This window comes from Malania oleifera, chromosome 3 (genome assembly GCF_029873635.1).
Source record: "Malania oleifera isolate guangnan ecotype guangnan chromosome 3, ASM2987363v1, whole genome shotgun sequence".
Taxonomy (NCBI): Eukaryota; Viridiplantae; Streptophyta; class Magnoliopsida; order Santalales; family Ximeniaceae; genus Malania; species Malania oleifera.
The window spans coordinates 99,152,114-99,162,941 of record NC_080419.1 but is presented as its reverse complement, the minus strand read 5'-3'; the positions used below and the strand labels follow the sequence as shown (position 1 = coordinate 99,162,941).

The window sequence follows — 10,828 nt, the reverse complement described above, 5'->3', positions numbered from 1 at the left end:
CTATTTATTTTGAGGAAGCCTAACCCAGAAATAGGTTAATTGAGTGTGAGGCATAGTGGAAAGAGGGTATAATCAGGACTTCCTAACACCATTATTAATGATATCTTCTCAAGAACTCACTTCGAATTGTGGAAGTGAATAGTCTTCCCAAGTTAACTGAAAAATTACGACAAAAATAATATTACTTCCGACAAGTGAATAGGGATTAACTGTTTTGCACAAATTGGCCCCAATCTTGGCATGGAAACACTTTGTAGACTATGAGTATGTCTTTTCCAATCATCCATTGGAAAATATATAAAAGTAGGATATATAAAAATTGCTTTGTTGAACTTCCACACGTTTTGACTTCAGCAATCACATCTTCCAAGTAAAAAAAAACCTGTAAGCTTTAACTTTACTTTATTTTTGGAAGGATAAAATTCAAATTTTAAATTTGAATTTGTATGAATTTGAGCCTAATATAATATAAAACTGCGCTGAATTTTACATCTAAATTTACACAAATTTAAATTTGATGTGAAAATTATTCCCACAATATAGTATTACGGTAATGGGTTCTTCCACATCTCAATGCTCATCTCCTTTCAAGATTTCACTGTGTGCGACACGAACCACCGGTTAGTTTCATGTGCCACACATCCCCAATTGTTTAATGGCGCCCACAGAATATATGCTCAAAAAGTAGCTATACATTTGGAATGTAGAAATAAAATGAAATTGGGCAAACTAAATTCAAGTTTATTATTTAATTTTTTTCATGTCCTCCAGTTTCCATGCCATTCAATTCTGCAAATCAAAAGGCTTTCAAATATGTTACTTTTTTTGCCATAAAAATCCCAAGGCCTTCAAGGGTTCAAATAGATGAGCTGATGATCAAATTGATTCCCTTCAATTATTCATCAAACTTTTTACAAAATGGCATTATCATGATTCCCCATAGAACCTCAAATTGCTAAACGCAATAGAACAAACTATTTCTGTAGTGCATGTGCAACATATTGTACAAACATTACCAATAAAGTATGAGAATACAGGGTAGATGCACACCCGGTATGCTTGACTTATGCCTCATGCTCCATTCTTCCATAGAAAAGTATTGGTTTTGGTTGTTGTGAACAGGTAGGGGTTTTAGTCACTTCTTCCACTGGGGCAACCTCTGTACCACAACCTGAAAAAATAATGATTATGAAGAAAGAGATTTGCATAACTTTCTTTGGAAGTTCGGAACAGAAATCAAGGATGCTAAGATTAAGCATAAGCCTGTTTAGTTTTTGGGAACTGTGAAGGTTGAAAACTTGTTCTTACGCTGACTGGGTATCAGTTGAATGCACAGAAAACTAAATTGTTTGTTTAGAAGCCAAGCATCAATATATTAAGGCCTTGAAATTGGGACTCAATATAATATGCGCGCGCGCACACACACAGGGAAGAGGGAGGGTTGCTGATGAAGTCCACAAAAATAAAATAAATAGCTCTTGAAGGGGAAAAAAGTGACAGGCATATAAAGACATGATGGAAGGGACAAAATGGGGTGCTAAAGAAAGTTTCTCCTGAAAAAAAATTTCCCAAAAGTCCATCCATACAGACACAAACAGAGAGAGATTATAAAAAATAAAAGATATTAAATTTCCTGTAAAAAATACACCAGCTAATGGGATTGTTCAACCCTTTGCCAAGAAACATTTTTCCTGAGCGGCAAACAAAAGTATAAATAAAGTTATGAGTGTTGGGTTTTTGGGTTCCCTTCTTATGTGGGGAAAAGCCCAAAACTTATTCCTTACTTTTAAGGATATCTAGACAAAGCCCATAACTTAAGCCCACTACAGATCACTATGTATTATCTTAAGTGCCCCAGGGTTTTCAGCTGCCGTTGATAGAAGAGACAAGATGTTTGGGAGAGGAAAACAGATTTTTCATAGCCTTCATTCATCTCTACACAGTTCCATTCAAACGACCGGTTTGTAGCGATCCACCGTCAAATCAAGCTGAAAGTTTAACTGAATGTTCTTGATTTGTCATTCTTTTATCTGAATGATGAGATCAGTAATTTGGGTTCTGTAGCTATGGATTCTGTGGCCTAACAGCAGGCTTTGTTTTGGTGATATTTCTCCAACCTTCGTCAAACTCTATTGTTTCATGAAGCTTTATATATGTTGAAATTTGTGCACTAATTTTTCAGTGCCATAAATTGGTGATTGTAAAACTGGAATTGGTGATAGAAGAACTCTTTTGATGGACCTTTGGTCCCATGGTTTTTACCCATCACATTGAGGGGTTTTTCCATGTTAAAATTCTTTGGTATGGTTGTCTTTTTTTGTGCATTCTTGGGCAGATTATTATTATCATTATTATTTTTTGGCTTGGCAGATTATTTGTGTTGAATATTTGTGAGATTTGCTGGGCATTTCTTGTTCCTCACAGATTAACACGAGCAGGAAAGACTAGTCCAGATATTGTTACTGTGTTCTTTCCAACAAGAGCGTTCTTTCCAACAAGAGCTGGCTGATTGCAAAACAGAATTAAGCCAAAATCATTATATTCGAAATATAAGCTAAATACAGTACGAGCATATTTAGAATAATGAATGTGATACCACACATTTCAATATGTAGGCTAGATCCAGATCCAGTATGTTGGCATTGGCAGTATATGAACACAAGAAGAGGAATTTCTAGCAGCATACCTTGCCATAGTTTTCCTTGCTTCCAACTATAGTTTGACAAGCAAGCCTCCAAGATTCAGGTTTCTGAACATTAAAACAAGAATTACTATAGAGAAACCGTCTCCAAAATGATGACTTCCTCTGGTGAAGATACATGCACACCTTTCTCACTTTAAATTATCAAATTTGCTAAGTGTCTCGAGTAAAGAATAGAGAAAAGAATTTAAATATAAGCACTATTCTGTAGCATGACTCATTTGCATACCCAATATCATAATTGTTTTTTTTGCAGTTTGAGAATGTAACCTATGTTTGGGAGAAGAAAGCGAAAGAAAGTGGTACAAGAGCATGCCTTCTTAAGATATCGGAGCTCTGTATTAGTCTTATCATTCAAAAGCTCCTTTCCCTCAATTATCTGCACAAGGAAATGTGCTTGATGAATAAAATTAGAATGTTAGAAGTGTACATGAATCATGGACTAAACTAGCCTTCTGCTGGATGGATCAGCCTAAATATGCAGTGCTCTTTCAGGAATAGCTTAATATGTCAGTTTTGTTTTTTTCAGTAAATATTGTTATAGTGCTTTATGCAAGATAAAATTCCATTAAAGATCTTGAAAGCAGCAGTCAAGCTAGTACTGATGTAAAAACACAGTAGTCTTTACAAGAATCTGATGAGGCATTTCGATAATTGGATGCTCCATGAAAATTGAGTTACCCCAATGTAGAATGTTCTACTGAGGACATGAAATGAATTGAATGTGTTCCATAACTTGAGTTCATTTATTTTCCTGAACACCTAAAAAGAAAGCATTCTAGACTGACCCCCAAAGTTATTTTGGTGGGTATTGCAATGCCTCCCATATTAAATTAGGAACTTGCTATTCATGGTAGCATTGGTAACTTGTGCAACAAATGCTCTGGGAGCTCCAGTGTAACTGATTTTCCACAGGATTTCCTAGCACCCTTGATGGAGTACTGCCTATTGATAATTCAAGGCATTTATATCCTACTCAGATTTGCAAGTTAAGGATTTTATATTAGTTTGAGGATATTTGTTCATTTCAGTAACTTTTAATTACTTTTGATTGTTTTGTGGTAATTTTGTATCAGTAACTCTTCCCCATCCCCACTTTCCCTTCTCTTCAGCCTTCTATTTATCTCCCTTAATTCTATCTCTTCTCTTGCTCCCTTATTGTCCTGCATCAACCCCTTAATCAAAATATTAAATTCATCTATTGACAATTCTAAATTTGTTCACTATTAAATATTTAACATACATAGCATATTTATATATACACTAAGATATCAAATTGAAGACTTTGACCGTTTCTACCTTTTGATTAGCATAATAGAGCCAACTAAATTTCCAATGTTTAGAGAATCAATTTTTCTCTTTTGAGAAAATATATCTACCTTAGGTCCTTAGCCTAAGAGTTTCTATATATCAACATTGTTTTGGAAAATTCTCAAAAGCTATTCTCATCCAACTGGTGCAAACTTCATATTCAAATATAAAAGTTTTGGGCCACTGCAGAGCACAGGCACAAACCCATTAGATAATTTAAGACACCAAAATACAAAGACAAATGCTGGAACCATACCTCCACAATGCAAGTTCCACAGCTTCCACCACCCCCACAGTTCATCACTTTTCCCTGTTAGAGGCCAATTGTATCTTCAAAACTCAAGCATAAATCTTAAGTTTATAAAAGGATGTGATTGGATGCCCAGTCAAAAACACAATCATGCATTTTAGTGTTCACATAATTTGGAGACAAAGTATCACTTCGCACACAAAGATAACCTGCCACATAAGGGGTCTACAGAGGCCATAATGCATGCAGCTTCAACTCCATATTTTACAAGGTTGTTTTCATCATTTGACCTATAACCTCTAGGTTTACACCTTTTTTTTATTGAATGAAAGGATCACAAGGAACACATACAGTAACCCACAATTGGTACAACCAAGAGCTAACATAGAAACCCCACACATAGACAGGATATGATCTTAGATATACTGCCAGTAACCTAGCGTTCTCGGGGCCTTAGCCTTGAACATTTCATTGTTAGCCGGAATTGTAACTATGGACGACAATGACAATGGCATTTGAATCGCAGGCCAAGCAGTGTACCAGTGAGGAGTGAGTTAGGTATTGTTAGTAGACCTAAATAACATGGAATGAGATAGTGAGAAAGGATTTAATAGCTCTTAAGCAAGCTGAGGAAAATGCCCTTGGTCGTGTGAATTAGCAAAAAATATTCATGTAGCTGACATCTCCACCTAGTGGGACTTGAGGCTCATTTTTCTCCTTTTTCTTCTTGTACAGCAATGAGAATGGCAATGATATCCTTCTATATCTAATATGCCATTTTAGTTAAATTTTGTATTCAATTTAAAACGTGTCATTTGATACATGAGTATACTGTTTATATGCGTCCATCTGTCTGGGAGAGCTTTTATATTGATTCTCTTAATATTTTAACACAAGCACTGATCAATCAAACAAACAGTAGTCTCTCTCCATCCCCCATATTTGTCACAGTTGGAACTAAAACCAATTATTTAATCTCAAAAGCTTAAAAATCAACAGTCTCCAATTCTGGACCAGCATCTGTATGAAAAGTGCTTATTTTGTAATAAAAAAATGAAATTAAACAATGCCGAATATTATGGCAGTAGTTTTGTTGTCTAAAGAATTACCAAAGCCTTATATAATAGATTATGTAAAAAGGCCCAAAAGATATGGATCAAAGAACATAGTAGCTAACCCTGAATTACATGTCTAAGAGACATTGAAGATGGAATCCATACTCAAATTGCGGGTCAAGAAGTTTCATTTGAATTTATTGATAAAATGAAAGAAAAGGAAGTCAATACATTAAAAGATTTAGCAGTAAAAAGAATAACATGCTGTACTATAACGTGAAGGGAAGATCTCCGTTTGTGAGTCATGTCACACTGAAATATTTTCAGATTTCTAATGACACCTATTCTCTAACTTCTATATTATTGTTAAAGAAAATAAATGAATAAGGTGATAAAGAAAAAAACAACTGCAGTCAAGGAAAAATTAGTAATCTGAAAACAAAAGAAAAACTAATCTTGTTATCCAACTAACAAATTCTCTATACTCTCTATCATGGCATGGTATGTACTGAAGAACACGCTGATGTGCCACCTCTAGTTTTCACCAAATTGAATAACAATGCTAATATTATAGATAAGCAGAACAAACCTTTGCCAGGTTGTGTTTGTCTGCTTTGTGTGTGCACACACCACTCTTTTCTATCTTTTCATTTTAAATTTTTTGAGCAAAATTTCAACTTATCACAGCAACAAAAATGGCGATCATTATTTTCTTACTACCAGCCCGATTTTATGAACAAATGTGAATGTCTGGTTGGAGAGAACTGAAAAGAGAAGAAAAACTAGTTCCTCTCCTCTTTGTTTGGTATAACTAGAGAGAAACTTGAGGAAATTATCATTTTTGTTCCTGTTTAGTCAAACAAATGGAAGAGAAGAGAAAAGAAAATATTAGGTCATTTACACTCTTATAATAAAAATCTAGAATAAAGAAGCTGTGACACCCTAACAATTCTCAGCAAAGAAACACAGCACTACAACAACCATCAATAACTCTGTCATACCACAACAAAAAATGAGATTCCAATAATTCATGACTAATTAAAAATAAAATGGCAATTTTTCCTTTTGCGTACATTATGAATTCTAGGAGCTGGCAACTACCAATAAGATAACACAAGAATCTAGTAAAGCAAAAAAAAGAAAGATTAAATTACAGCACTGGGCAATGCATCCATCCAATTTCAGACAATACAATCCACAAGTTTAGTTTCAACAAAAAACAAAAGTACCTGGTAAATTTTAACTAGTAAAACCCATCTCCATGGTCATAGTCATCAAAACATAAAGTTTATCCATAGTCCTAGTCACCAAAAATATAAACTTCGCCATTACACTACTATATCAGCCTTCTTGTAGTAAGCCATCTCCATCTGCTTGGACAGCATGTCGTCTATCACCAGGACTACCAAAAACATCTGAATCCTCTTAGGATCATCAGGAAGAAAGATGTTGGTAGAATCAATTAAGTCATCCCGGATCCCTGTCCTTAGTAGTTCTTTCCAAACTTCTTCTGTGCAAGGATTTCTCTGTTCAAGTATTTCATTGATCGCTACTGCTATTTCAAGAATATCGCAATTTTTGCCTCAAAATCCACACTTTCAGCTGACAACTTTCTTTCCTTCCCCGTTGAAATTGATTTAGATGGAGCTCCAGAAGCTGCTTAAATCGATGCTAGTTTTGATTGACCCTCAGCTACGATGTCAAGGCCCTCCAAGAAAACATCATTAGATGCCATTATTTGATCACTGTCATCAATTGCATGTCTACCACCCATTTCCATCACCTTTGCCTGTTGCAAGATTTTTTGTAGATTGGTAATGACAAACACTGATTCCAAGACCAAACCTAGGTTCACAACAATCTTATTCTTTTGGCACGTCAACAAAGAGATAAGGTGAGCAACCTAGATCAAAGCCCAAATAATAACATGAAAAATATAAAAATTAATTATTAGAAGAAGAAGAAGATACTATACAAAGAAGAAATAGGGGATAATGATGTTGTCATTCAACGGACAACAACAATCACCTTAAATAAAGATAAGGCATCCCTTTATGTAGGGGATAACTAGAAAAGGTACCTTTTAGAAGGGAAAAATTGCAAATAATGAATGAGGGACTTTATGAGAAATTTTGTAACTTACCTTAAATTTATAACGACTCCTCACAAGTTTCAAAAACTTAAAATCAATAACACGGACATTTATATATAAGAAAATAATACAAGTGGGCAATAGATATCGTTCAATGGACAATTGGACATAGAAGTTGAAATTTACTTGGTATTTCCATTTTCCATTGGAGGAACCATAATGGACTATGCTGGAATTTGGTCCTTTGCCAAACTTCAATGACTCATGCACAGTACCAGCCATAGGACTTGTTTGTGATATATTACCATTCAAAGTCATACGCTTGATCTTGATTTTCATTATAGTCATTAGGGAATAGCCAAATACCACAAATGCAGCCCGATGACCACCATCACTAGATGAATCCTCCAAGGATGTGTATGACATGTACCCTATAAGAATTATTGTCTTGGGCTCATTCAGGGATAAATCCTTCATTATTGTCACAGCACAGGAACAACTATCATTAATATGGGCAGGAGAAGCTCTTCTCTTATAATAGTGCTTCTTTTATGAACTTGATTGTGTCATCCTTGTGCACTTCCTCAAAATGTCAAGGTGGTTGTTCAATCAAGATAGTTGCCTTAAAAAAGAGGTTACCTAGGTAAGGTAAATCATGTGTCACCTAGTTACCCAAGTGACTAAGTAGAGAATCACCTAGAAGAGGCATGATTCAAACACTATAGACGAGGCACAAATCACCTAAGGGATGGAATCACTTATCACTTAGGTGGCACAGAAGTTGTAAGTAGCCATTTAGGCGACAGAGATCATGTAGTCATCAGGCAACAATGGTTGTCTAGGTCATCAGGCGAAGTTTGCCCCATTGTCAAGCGACAAGGCAGATAAGCATTGGGCAAGCATATCAACTATAATAAATTGGACCTTTAATGTTAAGAAACGGTCCCAATTTATAATTAAGTTTTAAATGTTTTATAAGCATCCTCTACCATTAGGATTTATTATTTTGAATTTATGCTTGTAATCATAGAATTAATGTAGGTTTAACCCGAAATAGGTATAAATACTTGTAATTGTTATTGTAAGGGGATCTCCAACTCAACTCAACAAACATCATGCAATAGCCTAGCACTAAATAGGCTCCGGTGCTTTTTATCCCTTTTATCCCTTTATCTCTTTCTCTCTCACTTTCTTTTCCCCTTAGTCTCTTCCCTCTCTATCTCTCCTTATCTCTTCTAATCTAAGTCTTTCCACCTCCCTCTTTTCTCCCTCCTTGTACAATTTCTACGATTTTTACGATTCTTACTATCGCTATCCTTGCACTTTTAATGGGAGTTGATATACAAGTTCTTTCACAATCAATCCATCATTTACCCATGTAAATTCACACCATCCCTTTAAAGGTACTTTATTTTTTATCAAACATCTTTTTGACATGTCCATACGGGACCTTTTATGTCATCAGTTACTCGGGGTGCCAGGTAAGGTCATTATGTTGTAGAAGCCAATCGGATTTATCAATGCAGACTTGACGATGATTCGGCAACAATTGACCATAGAAAGTATTCGAACCGTTACTCACACTTCTCACGAGGTGACAACCGTAATGAAAACAATCATGGTTGATCCACAAACTAAGATGAGATCTTGGATGGAGAGCATGCAAAGAGATATGTTCGGCAATTCAAGAATCACAATTGAAATGCTCAAAGCCTCCACTACCATTCGCCCATAGCACTCCTATGTGTATGGCTGAACCATTACCTATAGATGCAATGATGGATTCGACCAACATATTCTTTCGCAAAAGGACACTGGGGTGAAAACCCCGTTCCCACCACAATAGCCACATGGTCGTGTTGTTCATGATGACTTCAGCTAGACTTAGCAGCATGGGGAGCAACATAATCTTTTCCTAGAGACTATCAATTATGAAGATCATGCAAATGATTTATTGGATATAGAAGAAAATGAAGAGATCGAGCTCACCATCGGCAAACATCACAAAGACTCCTCATTGGTCGCTTACATTACAAAAAAAAGGATATTTATTCAGCCAAATATGAAAAACACCAATAACACATGTTTGGTTGAGGACTTAAACCTGCCTAATGATGAAGGCCAAGATGATACTGTGAACAAAAATAAGCTCAAGATCGATATGGAGGTTGGCAAGTTCATCGGAAAAAACCTTTAGCTAGGCAAGGACCATCCCTTGACCTGACCAAAATCTGGTATCGGGTGATCCTCTTTCATCATCCACTCTTGGTCGGTCAAAACTTGTTCTGTGTTCAATATTCAAGAGGTATCGCTTAGAAATAATTTGACCGACCACTATTTGGCTTGGGAAGGGTAATAAACTCTTTAGGCCAAAATAATAATAATAATAATAATAAAATAAAAAAAATTGAGCACACTTGCTCATTAACAAATGATAAGGCCACTTAATAATGCAGTGCTCTCAGAAAATAGTCATAATTGCTCAATCCCAGCATTCTCCTAGAGGCTTATACGATGATCACCAAATAATGTGCATGATGAGCATTGCCTAAGCTAACTTCGCCTAGCATGAGGCAAATTATTTTGAGGTAAGGCGAATTATTTGCAAAAAATATCATCGGAGTGAAATGCGCGACAAGCATTGCCTAGGCTAAGATGGAAAACGATTTGAGATAAATTACCGTTTAGCAAGGCAAATGGAATCAGTCGACCAAATGAGGTTAAGTGAGAAGGGGGGCAGCCGGGTGCATAAAGCTCCCGCATATGCAGCATCCAGGGAAGGGACGGACCATAATGGGCCTATAGAACACAGCTAGGAAGCACCAATATTGATACAAGATACAAACATGGCGATACGACAATTTTTTAAAAACAAGGATACGATACAACGAGGATACGTTAATTAATTAATATTAATATATATATATATAGGCATGCTTTTCCTTATAAAAGAAAAAATATTTAAGTAATAGGCAACATTTATGCTCAATTATGAATTGCATAATCATTAAAGAACTCAAAGAAACGTTCATCATTCATTAACAATCCAAAAGTGGTCCAAACCTCCAAAGCTTCCAAGCAAAATGCAAAGAGTCATAATACATCCATCAACTATGACAAATCTAATTAACATAATAAGTCATGAGGCATCCATCAACCATGCATCATTATTTTCACCATCACCATCTCTGAAAAACACCACTTCCATCTCTAGTCCATCAAGGGAAAGACTTGCAATCTCAAGCACCTTAGCACCTCCAAATGGCTCATCCCAAGTATCTCCTCCAATATCCCATAACTTGTTTGGTCCTTTCTTGTATTCTTCAGTTTTTCTTGATAAAAGTAGAAGATTACCAAATCTTAAGCACGTTTTGCCGACATCTTGTTCCTCTTCAATGGGTGGATAGGACTACCAAACA

General features: G+C 35.8%; 1 protein-coding gene across 3 annotated transcripts in view; it reads right to left on the bottom strand.

Moving 5' to 3' along the window:
• Nucleotides 1–873: 873 nt before the first annotated feature.
• The window catches only part of LOC131151903 (photosynthetic NDH subunit of subcomplex B 3, chloroplastic), a 32,331-nt gene continuing 22,376 nt past the window's right edge, over nt 874–10,828 (bottom strand). The window contains exons 3-6 of one of the 3 annotated variants that reach the window (XM_058103377.1): nt 4,269–4,322; nt 3,018–3,080; nt 2,687–2,749; nt 874–1,171 (exon numbers count right to left, since the gene is read on the bottom strand). In XM_058103377.1, the coding sequence (XP_057959360.1) occupies nt 1,136–1,171; nt 2,687–2,749; nt 3,018–3,080; nt 4,269–4,322 (216 nt within the window). In that variant the 3' untranslated portion in view covers nt 874–1,135. Of the gene's footprint in view, nt 1,172–2,686; nt 2,750–3,017; nt 3,081–4,268; nt 4,323–6,440; nt 7,221–10,828 lie in introns of those variants that run through there. The other 2 variants (XM_058103375.1, XM_058103378.1) reach the window with 2 other exon arrangements.